Below are 22932 nucleotides of genomic sequence, written 5' to 3' on the forward strand. Positions count from 1 at the left end.
GACGTGTACAGCACGTACGACGGGACTAGAAAAACGACGTCCTATACACTGCAATGCAACCTTCGGCCGTGTAAATCCTTTCTGAGCATGCGCCATACTTAGTCCGTCCAACTTGCCTACACACGAGCGGACTGTCCGCTGAAACCAAGTTTGGACGGACAAAACCAAGTTTGAACGGACAAAATTTCGGAAATTCCGTAAGACTTTGATCGTCAGACAGTCCGCTGAAAAAGTCCGCTGAAGCCCACACACGAGCGGATTGTCCGCTGAAACACGGTTCAGCGGACTAAGTTGGACAGACAATCCGCCCGTGTGTACGCGGCCTAAGAATGTAAGGGTGATGCCTTGTCATGACAATTTTCCTCTACTTCCAGGTTGGAGTCGGTTCCGGTTCCTGTGATTCCTCCTGAACATATTCTGGCTACGGGTCGCACCAGTCTCACTTCTCCTTTGCTACTCTGGTGCCCTGCTCCAGACTTACCATTCTCCCTAGGCAGCTGGCCACCCTGGGAAAAATCAACTTGTTTGAGCCATTTTCCAACAATTCTGGTGGCCTAGTCTACATGATGATGTAACTGCCTTCGTAGCTGCCTGTTCTGTGTGTGCTCAGAGTAAGACTCCATTACACCTTACAGTGGGCCTCCTACAACCCATACCCAATGGAGAAAGGCCCTGGACCCACCTGTCTATGGATTTCACTGGCAACACTGTTATCCTTATGGTGTTGACCGGTTCTCAAAGATGTGTCATTGTATTTCACTTGAAGTTGCCCACTTCTAAGGAACTGGCTTCCATTTTTGCTCGGGAGATCTTTCGCTTACATAGGCTACCCAAGGTGATTGTCTCGGATGGGGGTAGTCAGTTTGTGTCCCGGTTCTGGCACGCCTTTTGTGCACAGTTGGGAATTCAGCTTGCTTTCTCCTCTGCATATCACCCGTGGTCTAATGGGGCCTTAGAATGAGCCAATCGGTCCTTGGAGCAATTCCTACATTGCTATATTTCTGACCATGATAACAACTGGTCAGATCTTTTACTATGGGCAGAATTTGCTCACACATGTTGCCTGACTTGTTTGTTCCGCAGAGTATTCCTGCACTAGAGGAGCATCTCCGTGGTTTTCGTTCCAGTTGGGCACAAGTCCAGGAGGCTTTTGTCAAGCTAATGATAGGTACAGACTCCATGCTGACTGCAGATGCCTGCCTGTGCCTTCCTGCCAGGTTGGGGACAGGGTCTGGCTGTCATCTCGCAACCTCCAACTTCGTGTTCCCTCACTGAAGTTTGCACTTCGGTTTATTGGGCCTGTCCATATTCTTCGCAGGATTAACGCAGTGGCTTACACATTAGACCTTCCTTCTAATATGCGTAATTCAAATGTACTTCATGTCTCCTTATTAAAACCTTTGGTCTGCAACCGCTTTACCACTTTAGTGCCACATCCTCACCCTGTACAGTTTGAGAACCATGAGGAGTATCAAGTACAGTCCATTGATGACTCCCATAGGTTCCGTGGGCGCATGCAGTACCTGATGCATTGGAAAGGATATGATCCAGAGGAACGCTCTTGGGTCTCATCCTCGGACGTACATGCCCCTGTCCTCCTCTGTGATTTCCATAGATGTTTCCCCTCAAGCCTGGTGGTCCTCCGAGGGGGAGGGGTCGTTGAGGAGGGGGTGCAGGCAGGCGCATCCCCCAGCTTGGCTGTTACTTCACTAACCCCCTCGCGGCCGGTCTGGCGGCACTTACCGCTCATGTGGCAGGGATCTGCTCTTCTCCTGGAGTGACGGGGCTTCCTCCTCCTCTTGTGTAGTGGTGGGAAGTGGTGGCTGTGGCTCATATGTCCGCTCGGCTCCTCAGGGTTCCTCCACCATGTCTCCTCTTCCACCAAAGTGTTAGGCATCCAATAGGATCGACTATTGCTTTGGCCAATTGGGAGACAAGTCTCACTGACCTGCCTGCTGATTGGCAGGGAGGAACATTAATGTGAAAATAGCAAAAATTTATTTGCTATGCAAAACAACAGGATGGGATTGGGACACAGTGCTCCATGACCCCATCCCATTTTGAAGCCTATTAGAGCCTCTGGCACGTGCTTCAAAATACACACACCCTGCCTATCCCCGCTATAGTATTTCATGTGTCCAGCATCCTGAAAGGGGCCAGGCACATGAATAGGGAGGGCGGGGGAGGTGTCAGGGGGAGTGGCGCATTTGTGCACCCACAATGCACGGGCTACCACTGAGGTGTATTCATTTTTCTGATCTAAATGAACAAAAATACAAATCTGATATTCTTGAATAAATGACACCTAAAACTGACATGGTGTTTTCATTTTAAAGATCTATATTAACAATTAATTTGTCAAATGGTAAACATTGACAACCACCCCTTCAAATCCTAAAACTAGAATCCATATTAAGTGACAATTATTAAAACCTCTTTAGGGAGTATGCGGGTGCAACCAGTGTTATTTAAACCTCAGACATCTAGGGTCTAGTGTTCTCTTTGGTATTAACTTTCTATTAGCATGCATGGTATCATCATGCCAAGATCAATATAGCTCTTCAAGGCCCTCAGAAAGAAAGTTGTGGATGCCTATGGTGATTTGATGTGATTGATTTAAAAAAGGCTTTAAAAAGATTGCAAAATGATTTGAAATCAATCATTGCACTGTAAGGAAAATAACCTACAATTGGCATAGAATACAACAAACTGCTAATTTGTTCAAGACTGGTCAGCTCAACAAATTCAAGATCTGACCATTTGCTGCTAAAATAAATCTCTAAGAGCCCCAGAATCTCATTGGGGATGTTCAGGTAACTCTTGTAACAGTTGGAGTGAAAGTGCATTTATCTACAAATAGAAAGAGATTGCAGAAATTCAACCTGCATGAGAGGTATTGTAATAATAAAAAAAAACCATGCTGTCTAAAAAGAACATTAGAGCAAAATTGTAGGTTTTCATTGTACATATACCAGGTCTTTTGGAACCACATGTTGAAGACTAATCAATAAAATAATTGTTTGGACAGTAGACAATTTTGCCACCAAACAAGTATTTCAGGAGAAGAACCTCCCTAACAACTGTGAAGCATGGTTTGCGGCTTCAAATCTGGGCAGCTTGCAGTCAATAAGTCAGCTATACAGTCTGCATCATATCCAAACATGCTTGATGAGAGTGTGATGCCATCTGTCCAAAAGTTTAAGTTGTACTGGAAATACCAAGGAATGGCCCAACAAGAAGAAACAAAGGGGCTGTGGAGTGCTCTAGTCAAAGTCATGCTTTGATTCCCATTTATATATTGTAGGGGATTTTTAAATGGACAGTTAATTCCAGGAAACCCCCAAATACATTGTGACTAAAGGAATTTTTAATGGAGAAGTGTTCAAAAATGCTGTTGATGTTTGTGCACGTAATGCAAAATGTAATTTCTCCTACAGGAGAGCAATACCAGCTTTTGATGCCAAGGGTCTACTTACTTTTTCACAGTACACTACTATAATTTGATATGTTTGTAAATAAATAATTGAAAAGGAAAATTTTACTTTTGTTCTTATTCAAGTATATCATATTTATCTGCAGGCACTGTTTGAATACAGACCTACTGTTTGCTTGTTTGAATATGTTGAAAAAAGTCAAATATTTCCATAGAGTGTACCTATTTTTTCACATAGCTGTATATATATATATATATATATATATATATATATATATATATATATACTGAATATACATATACACTGCTCAAAAAATTAAAGAAACACTTTGAAAACACATCAGATCTCAATGGGGAAAAATATCATGCTGGATATCTATACTCATATGAACTGGGTAATGTGTTAGGAATGAAAAGATGCCACATTGTTTGATGAAGATTAAAGTTAATTCAAAGACACCTCGAAAAATCGAATTGAAAACATGTAGCAGCTGGCTAGCCATTTTGCTGAAATTTCATTTAATTAAAATAGTACTCAGTAAATTGTATGGCCCCCACATGCTTGCAGGCATGCCTGACCACGTTGAGGCATGCTCCTAATGAGACGACAGATGGTGTCCTGGGGTATTTCCTCACAGATATGAACCAGGGCATCACTGAGCTCCTGAACAGACTAAGGTACAACCTGGTGGCATCAAATGGACCAAAACATAATGTCCCAGATGTGTTCTATTGGACTTAGGTCAGACGAGAGAACAGGGCCATTCAATGGTTTCAATTCCTTCATCCTTCAGGAACTGGCTGCATACTCTCACCACATGGGGCCGGGCATTGTAAAGCACCAGGAGGAACCCAGGAATAACTGCACCAGCGTAGGGTCTGACAATGGGTCCAAGGATTTCAGCCTGAAAAAAATAATGGCAGTCAGGGTGCCATTATCTAGTCTGTAGAGGTCTGTGCATCTCTCCATGGCTATGCCTCCTCAGACCATCACTGACCCACCACCAAACCGGTCATGCTGAACAATGTTACAGGCAGCATAACGTTCTCTACAGCTTCTCCAGACCCTTTCATCTCTGTCACATGTGCTCAGGGGGAACCTGCTCTCATCTATGAAAAGCACAGGGTGCAAGTGGCAGACCTGCCAATTCTGGTGTTCAGCGGCAAATGCCAAGCAAGCTCCACGGTGCTGGGCAGTGAGCACAGGGCCCACTAGAGGACATTGGGCCCTTAGACCAACCTCATGAAGTTTGTTTCTGATTGTTTGGTCAGAAACATTAACACCAGTGGCCTGTTGAACGTCATTTTGTAGGGCTCTTGCAGTGCTCATCCTGTTCCTCCTGCACAAAGGAGCAGATACTGGTCCTGCTGATGGATTAAGGACCTTCAATGACCCTGCCAGCTCTCCTAGAGCAACTCCTGGAATCTCTTCCATACTCTTGAGACTGTGCCCCCTCTGCTACTCAATTGACCAGTTCAATATCCGAGGAGTTCGATTGACTTGATGCTATACTCTATATATATATATATATATATATAAAGTTCATTTGTGAGGTCAGGCACTGATGTTGGACAAGAAGGCCTGGCTCGCAGTCTCTGCTCCAATTCATTCCGAAGTGTTTTTTTGGGTTGAGATGCAGGCCAGTCAAGTTCCTCCACCCCAAACTTGCTTATCCATGTCTTTATGGGCCTTGCTATGTGTACTGGTCCAAATGAGGGGTTGTTTTTCAAGGGTTGGGCTTGGTCCCAGTGAAGGGAACAATTAAAGGCATCAGCATACCAAAACATTTTGGACAATTTCATGCTCCCAACTTTGTGGGAACAGTTTTGGGATTGGCCCCTTCCTGTTCCAACATGACGGCGCACCAGTGCACAAAGCAAAGTCTGTAAAAACATTTATGAGTGAATTTGGGGTGGAGGAACTTGACTGGCCCACACAGAGCCCTCACCTCAACCCAATAGAACACCTTTGGGATGAATTAGAGGGGAGACTGTGAGCCAAACCTTGTTGTCCAACATCAGTGCCTGATCTCACAAATGTGCTTCTGGAACAATGGTCAAACATTCCTATAGACACACTCCTAAACCTTGTGGACAGCCAAGAGTTAAAGCTGTTAAATATGCAAAGGATGGGCCAACTCAATATTGAACCCTACAGACTAAGACTGGGATGCCATAAAAATTAATGTGCGTGTAAAGGCAGGTGTCCCAATACTTTTGACAATATAGTATATATCTATACTGTATATATACAGCAGGAGCTTCCAGCGGAGGCTGTTAAATATGTATTCTGTACAAATCAATGACCAGCACCACCACTGTTCTCATGTAACCACTCATCTGAGTGTGTCCAGGGTAAGCATTTCTATTGAGTTTTGGGCACTCAGTTGTTTTGTTTTTATGTAACTATAGTACAGAGTGTTGCTGCATCCAGAAGTGGTATATGAACTCAGCAAAATATCCACCTGTGTCAATCATATGCCCCAAAGCTTGCAGCTAATACAGATAAGCAAATTCATATTTTATTAGCTCACAATTTATCCAGTATGGAAGTGGCATACCGGTTTTTAGTTAGCAGTAGTATTGATATATATTATAGATTGAATAATATTATATTTCAGTATTTTTTTTGAATATTGAATATAGACCCAGTAATTGGGAAAAAGAAAAGGTCCTTCCTATAAGACTACGATGACTTTATACTATTTTATGTATGTATTTATTCTTTAAGGTTTTGTGTGCACTTTTCATTTCATTTTTTGTTAGTGGCGTTACCTCATTCTGGTACAGAGGGCAGCAGCAAAGTCTAGAGACTAACAGACTAGAATGATAAAGATGTTATGAGACTTGGCAATGGCAAAGTGTAGACAGCATATCATGTTTTAGAGAACAATTGTTCATATTCTATACTAAAATAATTCATGAACAACACAGTTTGATAAAGATCAATGTGGACTGACCACACTACTTTTTTAATGAACATCAGGGTTTTTTTTTTTTATGTCTGGAAAAAAAAAGCCGCTATGCTTATAGTCTATATTAGTTTAATGGACTAGGAAATAATAGTAGCCTACCACATTGTTGTTGGAAACTGCTGAGGACAAGATTCTTCCTAAAACACATCTGATGGAGCCTTCATTTACTATTCTCAAACAGTGTGTATGGGATGTTAGGATGTGAAGGATGAAGGAAAACGAATTGGTTGAACTTTTAAAGGCACGTAGATTACAGGTCTAAAAATGGTTACATTTATTAATCAAATATATAAAAAAGAACATAATTACATATAAAGAATCAATACAATTGGTATTCACACCCTTAACACACCAGTTCTGACACCAGAAAATATAATATCAAATTATAGTAACACAATACAAAACCACATCCAACAACTAAAACCAGAATGAGATTTTAGAGGTTCGGTCTCTAGGTAAAGATGTGGTTATTTCGAAAGTATTGAAGAAGCGTACTTTCACGCAGAATATGTCAAGCCACTGACTGTTTTATCTACGCCCGGACTCACACTCTGACCCAATACTTTCAAAATACCCACATCTTTACCTGGAGCCCGAACCTCTAAAATATCATTCTGGTTTTTGTTGTTGGATGTGGTTTTGTATTGTGTTACTATCATTTGATATTATATTTTCTGGTGTCAGAGCTGGTGTGTTAAAGGTGTGTCAATACCAATTTTATTTATTCTTTATATGTAATTATGTTTTTTTTTATATATTTGATTAATAAATGTAACCATTTTTAGACCTGTTATCTATATGCCTTTAAAAGTCCAACCAATTCGTTTTTCTTCCTTCTATAAGTAATATTGTGACGTTGGCACATTATTACCTTGTGTATTCACAGTGTCACTCTGTGAAAGCATATTTCAATATAAATATTTTTCCATAGGATGTGAAGGATGCTACGTGTCATCACACATAAATTCCCACAATACAAAGAGCGTTTGATAACAACGAACACACAAAAGCCAAAAGTTTTGCTAAAGTCTATTGATATTTTACCTGAATGCATTCAGGTAAAAACACCCCACTACTTGTCCTACTCCACAATCCTTAAATTCTTACCTGGCTCCATGTCACTGCTGCCAGCCACAGTGCTGCTCCCTTCACTTTTTGATTTCATAGGAGAAACCGGAGCAGAAGAGCCATAAGTTCCTACTGCAATTAGTCACGCTCCTGTCAGGAGTGAGTGGAGTAGTGGCTTTCTGGTGTGCTGTGTGTCTACTAGCTCCTAGACTTCAGAATCTGAACCTGGAACAAAAGGTCAAGAATTCTCCTGTAGAAGTAGACTGAGTAGCATCTAGAAGGAGACTTTAATACTCCGTCATTGGTTGATTCCAAAATTCCAAATGATCCAACTGAACCTTCGGAGAGTCTGAACAGCTTAGTGGATACTATCACCACTGGGCGCACTGGAAAAATGGAAGCAGGAAACTTGGTGTCCACTGAGCCCAGAAAGTCTCCCAGAAGGAGGAAATGACTGATCAGATATATTCCCTATGGAACTTTTTTACATGTGTAGCTCACTACTTAAGGAGCTGCAGATACAGATAAACTTGGATCCCGCACCCCACACAGCCAGGCACACCAAGTTTCCACAGGCACTCCAGAGACCAGAGAACATTCTGTGATTTTTTTGTTGTTTATTGAGGGTTAATAACTTGGATGGGGATGGGAGGTTATGGAATGCACTCTTGACTTCAGCAACATACCTTTGGCAACAACTTCAGGGACACCTTCCTATACACAGTATATATACAGACTATATACAGTCTCCTTGACACTCCTCCTGCACTTCACTTGCTTGCAGACTGCAGCTGGATCACTGCAAGTGGATCTGACAGGCACAGTAAGATTTAGCAATGGGCCTTTGTAGGCAAGAACTCAAAGCCCCCAGATGTTTAGCCAAATACAGTGATAGGCTTGTACTTTCCCTCCTGTGGCTACTGGTCACAGCACCACCTCTTAAGGTACTGCTAACCCACATGGTTGCAGCTACCCCTTTCAGTAGCCCTCCAGGCTAAATTTCCTCCACAGTCCTCCAGGCTGACACTCACCAGGCCACTTACTCTGCAGGAGATCTGCCAGGGAAGGGATGAAGACTTGACACACCACTGTCTTCAGGGAGAACTGGCTACATGTGGCAGTCACCCCCCCCCTTGTAAGTCCCCTGTAGTGCTGCTCTACTCACACTGTCCTCTCTCCTGCTCCCATGCCTCCAGGAAGTGCTTCCTCCATGTGCTGTGGCAGGATTCTTCCAGAACCTGAGCCCTGGCCCAAGGTCACCCCTCCCTCCCAGAGTGCCACGACATTCTCCACACCACTATATCTCCACCTTCCACCCGACTGCCACTGCTGACATAGCTCATGCCTATTTATGAGGTAAGCCTTGCCCCCTGCCAGCCCTTTACTGGGGATTGGCCAAGGCCCTCATAAATATTCAAGTCAACCCCTCCTAACCTCCATCCACCAACTCTAGCAGTTTCTACAACCTCCTAGACCACGGAGAAGCACCAGAGGAGCTGTCAGGATGAAGGATGAATCATCCAGCCCTGACTCACTGAACCCCGATCCAGATTCACAGCTTAGGCTTAGCCCTGAGCTGACTAAATGTACCTACACTAACAAATCCACACTAAAAAAACCTGCACTAACAACTAGTACACACCTGAGGGTGCTACACATGAAGGAAAGTGTTGTTTTTTTTTTTTTTTTTGTATGGTCCAAAATGGGTCAAATGCCTCCTTTTGGGGGCAATGACTCAGTGAGAGAAGAGATTTGCTAGGGCAGAGTGGAGGTCTGGCAATCACTGAAGGACATTGGGAGATAGCATGAAGCTAGAGTTCTAAATTCTACTTTGTAGCCCCTGGACACCATATCTCTCACGCAGCATGCATCTGAAATGCTTTCACTTCAGGCAGTTGAAAAGGCTAAAAAACATCCTTCCACTTTGATAACCTTAAGTCTCGGAGTTATCACAAATCATCCAAAAATATATTAGACTGCTTGTCATCTAGACCTGTATGTGTAAAAGCAGCTGCAGACAAATCAGAGACTCTGGAGCATAATGCATAAAAATTACGATTGTGTCGTCATATGGTAGAGATCTGTTGCATAAAGGAGCCAATAAAGCCTTTGAAGAACATGGGGTCTCAAACAGGGAAGAGTGTTTCAAGCTGTCAGCATCAGGTACAAAAGGAGGAATACTGCAAGCCACTCTGGAGCTGTTAGTGGATTAGAGAACAGCAGGAAAGTCAAGAGGAAACATACATACACCAGGTTTCCAGAAAAAAAGGGGACAAGCCCTCACACTCACCACAGTGGCAGTCCAGAGAGTTCGCGCAGAATAACGTCATCATGGGCCGGCCATTAAAAGTGATCGTAGAGGCATTTTTTGTTATTATTATTTTTATTATTAAAATACCAAACATGTATACAAAAAAGTGGGCAAGTGGGACTTTAAATGAAGCATGTCAATTGAAAATAAAAATAATGAATACACGTGAGTAGATAAAATTATTTAGATTTAATTTATAATCAATAACCCCTAGGGGTAGTCCATGATCGGAATGCATACAATAGTAATACAGTAATATAAATACAGACACGCATTTTTCAGTAATTAGATATTCAACACATTCAATCCAACACTGTTTTTGTTTTGTTGTTTTTTTTCTTTTTTTTTTCTTTTTTGTGACACATCACACTTCTCTTTTTTATTTTTCACAGATTTGGGTAATACATACACATTCAGGACGTAGTGGACTAGTGTTGAGGCCGTCTGGGTCGGTCAGCTTCTGTTTCCCCTGGCCTGCCCCCTGACATTGTTGGGGGGGGGTGGTTGGAACCCTGCCTCAACCCCGGATGAGACGGTTATATCTCAGCTCTAACAGTCCCCATTGCTGGAAGTTCTGCCCAATTTTTGGGCTATATTGTAAGTAATTCTTTCAATTAAGTGGATCAATTTGATACTGTCTCTCTGTTTAACCGAGGTTCCACATATATATTAATATTTGTCATATTCATTTGCTTTTTTAGTAAAAACATGCATCACACCCCTGATGTCTTGCAATAAGCCAAGAAACGCATCGATTTCTCAAACTAAGGATGCCCAGTTAAGCTTATTTTAATCCTTGATAATATCAATTTTGTCCTATAGAGTTTGTACTCATTCATGTGATTTTATGATTTTGATTGGTAATTTATGTATTTCTGATATGAACTGCATCCATGTCCATTGATTTGTCTGTACTCCAGATTTTCTTATTATTATTATGAAAATATCTTAAGTTTATATCTGTATTTATATTACTGTATTACTATTGTATGCATTCAGATCATGGACTACCCCTAGGGGTTATTGATTATAAATTATAAATAAAATCTAAATCATTTTATCTACTCACATGTATGCATTATTTTTATTTTCAATTGACATGCTTCATTTAAAGTCCCACTTGCCCACTTTTTTGTATACAATTCACCCGAGATGGAAGCATGCCATTGTTACTTGGTACTGCAGAAGGTTACTTCTCTCAAAAATACCCAACATGATAAACGTACCTACTCTGTGCAATGGTAAACATTCACTTCTGCGGTCCCTTGCTGGCGCTCCAGGCCTATTCACTTCCAAATGTGCCCCCATAGCTGCTTGCTATCGGGAAAACCTGCAGGCTCAATCCTGAGCTGGGCTATATGCATCCACTGATACACACGCAGTGCACTTTGGCTCCCAGCTCCCTCCTCACAGTATTTGACTGACAGCAGCAGAAGCCAATGGCTTCCACTGTTGCCGAGCCTCCTGTGATAGAGGGGAGAGAAGACAAGCACATTGGTCGATCAAGATTGAGCATAGGTAAATATTATTTGGATGCTTAAAGGTTTTTTACCTTAATGCAGAGAATGCATAAAGATAAAAAAAAAGAAGATTGCTTTTAGAACCAATTGAATAGGCTGAATATGGAATCTGGAGGTTAGACTAGGTGAAGATGGAAGCACTCGGGGAGATCAGTAACAGTGCAGCGCTGCAAAGCACATTATGACAGGTAAGTCTGTCAGAATGTGATAATATGCAGTGCACATTAGGACATTATGGCATAACCCACCTGAGGGCCCAATTAGATAAAGAAATAAAATGCAGTTTAATTCCGCTTTAAGTCGGAAAGTTCCCCCCATATATCCCAATGTGTAATCCCCTGCAGAATAAAACACACGGGTCCATAACTGTCAGTGAAAGTATATTTCCTAAAAATGATTCTATGTAACTTCTGATTTCCTTACTTCCAGCATTATCACTTACATTCAAACTCCCATGGCAGGTTGATTGATAGCTTTGAGAAATATAGGATTGAATGTTTTGTACATCCGTCATGCTGTGTATGAAAGGCAGTTCCAGGATTACCAGCGACTGTGTACCAGAATCATCAGATAACAAACAAAGTGAACTGGGGTGGACTGGTGTACTACAGCAATGTCTGGATGAAAAAATGTGTTACTTAAGCATGTGGGATATCCTCCTTGTATGTATCTCAATGTTACATTTTCAACTACCCTTTTAGTTCATATCTTTCATCTGTACATAAAAATAACTGACAGGCACCTTCTAATGTGAGAGTCTGATTGCAAGTCAATTGTATATACTACTTTCCTAGAACACATAAACATGGTACTGGTACAAGAAGATTAACACCATACAGCACTGCTGTGTGCTTGTGTCAGACATGTAATTATGAAAGATGCCTTAGCTCACTCTCCATCATCAGATGAAACAAAATACATCCCAGTGGGAGACATGCCTAAAACAAATCTAATTATACTTAACTAATTACTGGAAACCTTGTTATTTGTTAAACTGTACAGTATGTTTCTGATCAAGCAAGACTGACTATGTGCTGAGGATGTTGCATTTAGACTACCCTAACTGGAATAATCGGTGCGTAATTCACTAAATGAAACAACATGAAATACAATACCGGCCTAGCTTAATAAAAATAAGAGAAGCATTTACATAGGCTAATGCCGTCAATGGTAATTAGGACATTAGCACTAATTTGCATAATCAGTGCTTACCATTTTTCATAGGTTAATTAGACATTATGTAAATGATACAGTGATTGTAGTGTGTTCTATCTGCTGCTAAAAATTGGGGGAACATTACATCTTGTTCCCTAGGGGTTGAGCTTTCAATATGAAAATGAGTTTTGAAGTACTTTAATGCCTTTGTTGTTCACATATGCATAAAATAACCAGTTGATGTTTCCACATTAGGCATTTAAGATTCTTTAAATGTAATATAGCCATGTATGTATTAAAACATGTATGGACTACTTAAAAGACACACTGTTGGAAACACCAAGAGAGTAATAGTTAAATAAGGTAAGCATAGTCTATGTCTAGAAATGCCTATAATTGTCTTAGCACTAGCAGATAAAAGCAGTGTCTCCACCAGGCTATGGCCATTTGATATTTAGGATATTGTTTTATCTTTGTGAAGTCTTTTTAAATGATAAATTATGTTAGTCTTCACTGAATTAGTGGTATCCTGTTACATCCTGTAAAACTGTATTAAGTTTGTAATAAAAAGCTGATACTAATAAAAAACATGAAAGTATAAAATATGTCTCTGCTCCAGGTCCCTCACTTAATTTAATACCTAATAGGGGCCCACCAGGACACCAATTGCAAGTGGCTGAATTGGTAAAAACAAATCATACAGACTTCAGAACAATCTGCCCGGGTTACAATTTTTCTACTTTTAAAAGTAGCCTATTTTGAGAGACCACTGCTGTCCTCTCCTTTTGAAATTGCTAATTGCTTGGTTGTCATGTTGATACACTGGCTTCATTTCTTTTGAGGTTAATGATGGAGTTGGCTAAGGAATTCTGTCTTGTTTTTCAATGACTCAGAAAGCATTGAAGGCAGACAGATTGCAAGTATTTTGATAATGAGGTCAGCAATGACAGCCTACACATTTTTCTAAACACAGGTTGTCTGTAGGCCCCCTTCACACCTTTCTGATTTGGCATGTTGTGTTATGATTGTACATTGACGTGCATTGCAGTTAGGCAGCCCATTAAATTCACTAGGCTGCCAATACACAAGGATAAGTGCATCTGAAGCTTTTTTTCCCGATTGTTTCCACAATGCATAGGTTTGAAAGGGCCTTCAAAACCCTCATATTTGAAAAGAAAAATAATAACTGTAAATTATTAATCAAAGGGGATGTGGAGCCCAAATGTAAACAAGCTTAACTACTTCCATACCAGCATTTTACACCCCCTTCCAGTTAAGTCAATTTTTCAGTTTTCATTGCTGCAATAGTTTGACTGACAAATACTCGGCTACAAATAGAGCTTTCTTTGATGGTATTTGATAATCATTTTGTCATGAAGAAACATACTGGGGTAAAGTGAAGTGGCTCTGCAGCTTGCACATGTGTTTGCAAATGTGTGCAAACTATGTTTGACATGCATCATCCTTTCATGTGCTCCTTGCTGCAAAAGTTAGTTATAGGTGGGGGCAGTGGCCATTTGTTTGTACTGTTGGAATACTGGTGAGGGTATGCACTGGGCACCTTCATAGCCATTATGCTGTATGCTGGGTGTCCAGTGTGCCCCTATGCCTTTAAGGAGGGATGGGCTCCCTCCAAGCTCACCTGACCTCTGCCTATCCATTATAGTGCATGTGCTTCTACTGTGGAGTCTCTTCAAATTTAGAGTTAGGACTGCAGATAATACTGGGGTGCCATGAAGTGGCTCTGCAGCTTATGCATGTATTTGCACATGTGTCCAAGCTAAATCTCTGTTTTTAATGCATACTTTTAGTCAGGATAATTCAGTTGGTTGCAGGCTGGGCGGTAAGTTGAGCTGGGAATTTTTATTGGTTTTGTTTGACATAATGACGAAACATGTCGATATTGCGTAGGTTAAGGTGTGCTTATCCTTTAAAAGTTACCCACTGAAGTAAAGTTCAAGTTCTACTGTTGTTAGAGGAAGACAGTTCTCTGGAAAAGAATTGTGTGTATCAGCTAGAGGTAATGAATAAACGCGAAACACTCAAAGCATTCCAACAATTATTGTTGGTCAGTGGCATTTTAAATCCCTACAAAACAAACCCACGACATTGGCGTTCAGTGAGATTTTCACACTCCCTGTGTTTCCTCTTGCTGCAGCCTCTCTCCTTTCTTGATTGCTTGCACTGATTTTCCTTCCTTTCCCTTCCTTCATTGTGACATAAATGGGCAGGCTCTCAAAATAGGGAAAATTGTGTTGTGCTTTAGATTAAAATTTTCAGCCCTTTAAATTCTCAACCTAAAACAAACAACTTGTCCTCTTAAATAAACTTCACAGTGAATAATGCAAAAAGCAGTCAAATAAATATGCAATCATTTGAAATGAAAGTTGAATAACCATGTGCCCAGTGAAAAATTACATGTGCACATCAATATTCCAGACGCACCAACTCCAGTGCACCATCACAAAGAGACAAGTGCCTCTTAGCAGAAATATGTGATGCCTACCAACGGAGGCACACTTATATGTCATGAAAGTGTCCATGGGATAGACATGACCAGCTTGGCATGGATCACAACCCAGATTGCAATCAACTCAACAATAAAATGAGGGCAGCAGGAAACATGAGGAGAGAAATAAAGTAGACTAGATAGTGTAGCTCTGTACAAAAATGCACTGCTGTATACAGGTGAAACTTTAAAAATTTGACTATCCTGCAAAAGTTAATTTATTTCACTAATGCAACTTAAAAGATTAAAAAAATGCTGCGTACACATGATTGCACTTTCCTGCAGACGGACCTAGAAATAGAACATGTTTCAAATCTATTTGATGGACTAAATTCTGACGAACTAAAATCGGGAAAACCGTTCGTCTGTGTGCTGGTTATTAGTTAGCTATTGGCTAGTGGCTATTGAACTTACTTGTTTAGTCCCATTTACATCATCACATTCAAAACAAACAAACTTATGAAGAGGCTTAGTCCGTTCATGTGTGGCCAAGTCCGTTTGTTTGGAAAGTACATCAGAACTCTGCCGAAAGTCAGTCAGGAAGCGTGTCGGACCTAGTCTGCCGGAAAGTCCGGTCGTGTGTATGCGGCATAATATATGAGACAGACTCATTACACGCAAAGCAAGATAGTTCAAGCCGTTTTTTGTCATATTTGTGATGATTATGACTTACAGCTCATGAAAACCCCATATCCACTATCTCAGAAAATTTTAATATTACATGCAATCAATAAAACAAGGATTGTACATAGAACTATATCAGACCTCTGAAAAGTATAAGCATGCATATGTACTCAGTAGTTGGTTTGGGCCCCTTTTGCAGCAATTACTGCCTCAATGCGGTGTGGCATGGAAGCTATCAGCCTGTGCACTGCTGAGATGGAAGACCAGGATGCTTCAATAGCAGCCTTCAGCTCTTCTGCATTGTTCGGTCTCATGTCTCTCATCTTTCTCTTGGCAATGCCCCATAGATTCTCTATGGTGTTCAGGTCAGGCAAGTTTTCTGGCCAATCAAACACAGTAATCCCACGGTCATTGGACCAGGTTTTGGTGCTTTTGGCAGTGTGGACATCCGGCAAGTCCTGCTAGAAAATGAAGTCAGCATCCCCATAGAGCTCGTCTGTGGAAGGAAGCATGAAGTGCTCCAAAATCTCCTGGTAGACAACTGCGTTGACCCTGGACTTAATGAAGCACAGTGGACCAACACCAGAAGATGACATAGCTCCCCAAATCAACACAGACTGTGGAAACTTCACACTGGACTTCAAGCATTTTGCAGTGTGTGCCTCTCCATTCTTCCTCCATACTCTGGGTCCTTGGTTTCCAAATGAGATGCAAAATTTCCTCTCTTCTGAAAAGAGGACTTTAGACCACTGAGCAGCAGACTAGGTCTGTTTTTCTTTAGCCCAGGTAAGACGCTTCTGACGTTGTTTGTTGTTCAGCAGTGGCTTGACAAGAGGAATACGACATTTGAAGCCCATGTCCAGGATCCTTCTGTGTGTGGTGGCTCTTGATGCACTCACTCCAGCCTCAGTCCACTCCTTGTGAATGTCCCTAAAACGTTTGAATGGCCTTTTCCTGACAATCATCTCCAGGCTGCGGTCATCCCTGCTGCTTGTGCACCTTTTTCTTCCACACTTTTCCCTTCCACCTAATTTTCTATAAGTGTGCTTTGATACAGCACTTTGGGAACATCCAACTTCTTTTACAATTACCTTTTGAGGCTTTTCCTCCTTATGGAGGGTGCCAATGATGGTTTTATGCACAACTGTCAGATCAGCAGTCTTTCCCATGGTTGTGATTCCTACTGAGCCAGACTGAGAGACCATTTAAAGGCTCAGGGACCCTTTGCGGGTGTTATGGCTTAATTAGCTGATTAGAGTTGGACACTTTGAGCCTAGAATATTGCATCTTTTCACAATATTCGAAAAAGGGGCCCAAACCAACTACTGAGTACATATGCATGCTTATACTTTTCAGAGGTCTGATATAGTTCTATGTACAATCCTTGTTTTATTGATTGCATGTAATATTCAAATTTTCTGAGATTGTGGATTTGGGGTTTTCATGAGCTGTAAGCCAAATCATCACAATTATGACAAATCACAGCTTGAACTATCTTACTTTGCATGTAATGATCTCATAAATTAGTTTCACCTTTTAAGTTGCATTAGTGAAATAAAAGAACTTTTGCATGATATTCTCATTTTTCAAGTTTCACCTGTATATTCAGTATAAAAGCACACACAAGGCAATGAATAAAACCAGCTCAAGTGTTGGTTCCTACACCACCCCTGCCCATTGGAATGAATGGGTAGCACTTCCAAAGTGCCCTTTAAAGCTATTCGGAAGCGCCGCAACACAGGCGGTTTTATCACTTTCTTCGGGTGCTAACAGGGGTTAAAAGCACTCCGCTGGCAGCCATAAAGCGCAGTTTAAATGACGGTGAAGTGAAGCTAAAACTAGCGACGCTTTACCGCTAATGGATCCACCACCCCAGTGTAAAAGGGGTCTAAATCTCCCCTTGTTTGTTGCAGCACAGGTGCATTAGTATGCTAGTCAAATGGATTGGCATTACAGTGCACTACTACATGTTGTAGTAAGACGTGTGTTACCGCAAGGCATTGGTATGAGCAGGCCCTAAGTTAGATCTATATGCCAAGCCATTCGTTAAGGCCCTCAAGCGTACACTTTTTAAAATTATGATTTTTTTTTATCATGCCCACCTGTAATTTATGTCCTTTCGTAGAGTCCTGGGCACGGGAAATGATTGACATTACTGAATGAAGGAATTCCAGAGCTAGGCCTGGCAGAAGCATTGTAGTGATTATATATAATGGTAGTGATTGAAAGTAAACAGATTCGTGTTTGAGAACACTCAATCTGCAATAAACTGCATGTCTAAATTCTTGACTCATGCCATATCTACCTCACTTCTGATGTGATGCCTGCACATACTATACATGACCCTATTATTTAATAACTGGAAATCTTTGTATTACTTTTATTTGTATTTATTTATAGCTGCTGCAAGAACGTTTTCCTTCTGTTCGAGTTGTATGTTACTGGCGTACAATGTAAGATTTAATATCTGCTGTTATCTAAAAGATTTTCTGTCATCGGCATGTAGCCCCAGTGTTTTGCTCCTTTCAGTTTTAACAATTTTTTTTTTTTTGATATGTTATAGTTGAGTACAATACACAATACTTTTTTTTATTTGCACAAACAGTTTATTTTATGATAGTTTGCAGAGAAACAGACACTAAAAACTTAGATTGGATCTTTCCCTCGCCAGTCCGTGTTTTTTTTTTTTTTTTTATATATATACTTGTATTTTCTCTTTCATGTGTGGAGACTGTTGAAGCTCTTTTCTGTTGCTCCTTGGAAATAATCAAAGTTAACTTGTTTTCACTGCTGTTGCTATAAACACAGTATATGTGTTGGGACTGTTTTACCTATGGTAACCTTGCAGCTTGGGATAAAATGAGCATGTTAAGGCACACACGTAGTGAACATGATCCCTTACACTACCTAGAAAATTTTACATTGTTCAGGTTTGATGTGTTGAACTTCCAACATATGCCCTCTGTTTTGATAGGGAGCACTAAGGAATTTGCATGTCAACAGTTTACCCATTAACAACAACAAAGTTCTCTAACAATGCTGCACCACCCCAAGCGTTATAATAAGAAAAGAAGTCCATTAATAAATATAAAAATCCAATGCATATGGTTGGGACATCTGAATTAGCATGTAACAGGTATAGACTACTTTTGGCAAAATGGCAGTGGCCTTAAATCAATTGCAGTTCTTTCCTGTGTAGCCCTTCCTATTGACTTGCCATTTGACCCTACTTCACACCACTTCTTTTTTTGCTATACATGTTGAGCACACTTTTGGCTGCAACAGGACAGGCTACATTTGTTTGTGATTGACATTGTTTGTATTCATGCAGCACGTTATCATATTACATATGGGGCTCAATTCACTAAGAGATAAATACTGCATGCATTTTTACCTTAAATTAACTCTTGCAATATTTATCTTAAAAGTAGTCATGTTACTAAAAATATACACAGATAACCAGGTGATTCCTTAATGCATAGAGTACACTTTGTATGTAGATGCCTCCATTATTAAAATCTTCTCTATGGAGAACGAACATTGCTCCACATTTATCTTCAATTCAGGAGAAGTCACTAGGTCTCTCTTCCTAGTACCTTCATTAAAGGAGGCTGTATTGAAATGTCTTAAGCCCCATACACACTATTAGATTTTCTGCTGATTTTTGTCTTCAGATTTACAAAAATCATGTAGTGCAAGGGCCTGCCTCATTGCATACATATTGAAACTCCTAAGGTTTGACCTCATATTATATGGTTTTGGTAAATCTGAAGGACAAAATGTGTATGGGGCTTAACAGATTTATTTGACAATGTTGGTCTTTCCTGAATCTATGCTATTACTTATATTATTTTCTAGCAGAAACCCTTTTATGTGTTTTTCATAGGTGTTTGACAATCAGTAAGGAGGTGATGTTACCTACTCATTGCCTGTTTTAACTCCCTAAATGCCACACTGCTGTGCTGTAACCATGTGCGTTGTGGAGATGTTGCAAAGATGCCCCATGCACTTTGACTTTGACTTGCACTTTGAGTAACTTTTTCTAAGCTAAGTTGATGTCCCTGATGTTCTGCTTTAAGCAGTCTGCTGTAGGCAAGAAGAAGCCTTTGCTTAGTCTTCCCCAATGATAAGACTGCAATGCTGCATATGTGTTAGGAAAGTGAGTAAGTATGCATTGCATTACCACAGCACAACAGTGTAAAAGGTGCTATAATGACTAAATTAGGTGGTAGGACCTCTGGACAAAGGTTATGCAAACAAAACTTAGGTATAATCTTTGAGGATAAGTGTATACAACTCACAGAGAAGGGAAGGTAGGCCTACAACTGCCAAAGGCAGTGGAGGTCAGCCTGGAGAGAAAGAAATAAGAACATCTGTGGCTTAAAAAAAGCACCACAAGAGTGTAGAGGGGGATAGCAGTGTGTGAACAGAGTCCACTGGTGCCATCTGATACCATACTGCTCAGGAGAGGACAGATAACTACTGCGGTTGGATGGTGGCTGCAGGGGTAAGAATTCAGAGACTGCCTTCTGTGGTGAGAGGCCTCTTGGCCTCTGAGTTTTCTTTTGAGGCTGATTTGCTCAGAAGATGCCAGTTTTGCACTAGAAATTGATTGCATGTAAGCACCCCTGTCAGCTTGAAATGGTTTGCCTCAACCCACTAACTTCCTCTTTAGCTGGACATCCTGGTCTATTAAAGAAAGTTGAAAAATAAAAGCAAAATAAAAATATTAGCAGGTAAAAAAAAAAAAAACAGGGGGGGCAGGGGGAACTCCAAGAATTTAGCTACTTTGTAATATGTAAGTCCAATGAGCGTTGGGCCACCTCCCTGGACTTACATTTTAAAAAGTAGTTGAATCTTAGAGTAGTGAAGGAATATTTCTTTAATTCACTGTAACATTTTTTTCTGAGTGTTAGGAGCATAATTTTTGCAATACATTCAGCATTCTGGGTCTAGACCCTCCGATTTCAGCTCCTGGGGCTACAGAGTCACATATAGCCATTGTGTTTGCTCCTCACCTCCTTTTGCCCAAGCACAAAGGGCTTTGTAATAAGTGAACTCATCCACAGAATAGACTCAAGTTCTTTATTTTTTGTCACACGTGATTGTGCATTGTATAGTGAATATAACTTCAGCTTATTCACTTAACAATATTAACATACACTTTGCAAAGTGAAAATTTACCTTGCCAAGAGAACAGCCTCTACTATTTTTGTAAACCACTCCAATGTGTCTTCGATCAGTCTGCAGGTGGAGTTGGTAATAATGATATCTCCTCATGCAGGGGATGCAGGCCACAACAATATTAATGGTGTGGAAATGAAAAGTCTGATTTTGAAAGATTCACTTCATTAAACCTGAATGTAAGGAATATGGCTGTAGAACAGGGTAAGTAATACAAAATATTAACACTGGGTTGATGCATAGCTTTGTCTTATAATCTGAAATTTATCATAAAATAAAGTTAGGCTTTAAACCACACTGAATGCAATAAATGAGACGGTTAAAGGGTGTTAGGGATGACATCTGCCTCCTCTCTCCACCCGCATTCAAAAACTGGCATTTGTTGTTAGAAGTCATTATAATGGATACAGTGGACGCAGTTTATTGTGATACCATGAAACATACAAAAAATAAATACAGTATATTGAATGGAATGATCCTGGCTCCATATCAACCAGATGGCATACAAAGAAAGACGCAGATGCAGAGGGAAAGGATAATAAAGTTACTATTGTGAAAATATGTGGTCAGGAGCAGCAAAAGCCAATTCATTTTATGGAAATGAATGTACTGTAGCCTGTAAGCAGATGGAGGCACCATTAACAAAAGTGCTTTTATGATGCCCCTCTATAGCTTTAACAGTTATTGATACAACTCAAGCTGATGCACGTTGGAATGGCACCCTACCTGTTACGAGGGCTTGGTCCTATTCTTTGACAGGCTACTGTTGTGGTGGAATGTTTCCCTCCATTTCCCAGTTCTTGCTTAACATCCCACTGCCGAGCATCACTGATCTTCACATTCAGAATGTTGACACCTTTCTTCACCTTGGCCCTGTGGTGACAGAGACAATATCACATTGATTTATTATTTTACCTCAATAGAGTGGGAAGTTCCATCTTTTTTTTTCAGCTTAATTCTTACTTGCCATAGCCATAGTGAAATTTGGACACATTTACTGAAGACCAGTATATCTTCAGAAAAAACTAAGAGCAGGATTGTAGCCATTAAATCATCCCATCTATTATCAGCAACATCCGAATAAAGATTACTTGTAAATGAACCTTGAATTAGTCATAGAACCTGTCTCATTGGCTATCATCAACGTGTATATACATTATCTCCTTTCATATCTAAATAATGATTTCATTATAAAATATCTTTCCCATATAGACCATCTTGAATCGCTATAATAATTATAGTTCATACACTGTAGATGTATTTATAAACTGAATATGCTAGTTATTTGGAAGTTTTTTCTAGCTGCAACCCTTTATGATGAATGCCCCCTAAACCCTACACATAGTTAAAATTTGATAGAGGGAGCGTTGAAGGAGACAGAGAGCATAAATAGTGCTATCCATTGTGTAAATCACCTTGTAATATTTATTTATTTATTTATCATTAGTACTTATATAGCACTGTCAATGTACACAGCACTTTACATACATACATACAACTGAAACTGAATACAAAGTATCGAAACATAATATGAGTGCAATGAGCTACACTTAAAACATATAAAGCCCCATACACACTATCAGATTTTCTGCTGATTTTTTCCTTCAGATTTACCAAAACCATGTAGTGCAAGGGCCTGCCTGACTGCATACAAATTGAAACTCCTAAGGTTTGACCTCATATTATATGGTTTTGGTAAATCTGAAGGAAAAAATCAGCAGACAATCTGATAGTGTGTATGGGGCTTAAGAGCTGAAATCCTGGCCCCTAGACTGTGTAAACTTTTCTCCACCATTTTTACACAACGTGGCCTACCCCCATCCATGAAAGAAGCACTCATTGTATTAATCCCCAAGCCCAACAAGGACCCTCTTTATTGTGAATCATACAGGCCGATTTCACTAATTAATACGGACCTAAAAATGTTATCGAAAATTTTAGCCGCCCGAATAAATTCTGTAATTACCACTCTAATAATCTCGGATCAGACCGGATTCATCCCAGGGAGATCTACTTATAGTAACATACACAGATTATATACCAATCTCCAAGCCCCAAATGCACTAACAGTCTCTAGAGCAATAGTGTCCCTGGACGCCCATAAGGTGTTTGATTCTGTGGAATGGCCTTATCTCCTCTACATTATGGAAAAA

The 22932-nt window shown here is 40.4% G+C and overlaps 1 protein-coding gene across 1 annotated transcript in view; it reads right to left on the reverse strand.

The window, feature by feature from the left end:
* TMEM132C (transmembrane protein 132C) overlaps positions 1-22932 on the reverse strand; it is a 774065-nt gene that overhangs the window by 336870 nt on the left and 414263 nt on the right. Inside the window, exon 3 of the mRNA XM_077461819.1 lies at positions 21506-21652. Coding sequence (XP_077317945.1) covers positions 21506-21652 — 147 coding nt within the window. The remainder of the gene's footprint in view (positions 1-21505; positions 21653-22932) is intronic.

The sequence above is a fragment of the Lithobates pipiens genome, unplaced genomic scaffold, assembly GCF_037356315.1.
Source record: "Lithobates pipiens isolate NorthernLeopardFrog02 unplaced genomic scaffold, aLitPip1_a1.2 Scaffold_3, whole genome shotgun sequence".
In the NCBI taxonomy this organism is placed as follows: Eukaryota; Metazoa; Chordata; class Amphibia; order Anura; family Ranidae; genus Lithobates; species Lithobates pipiens.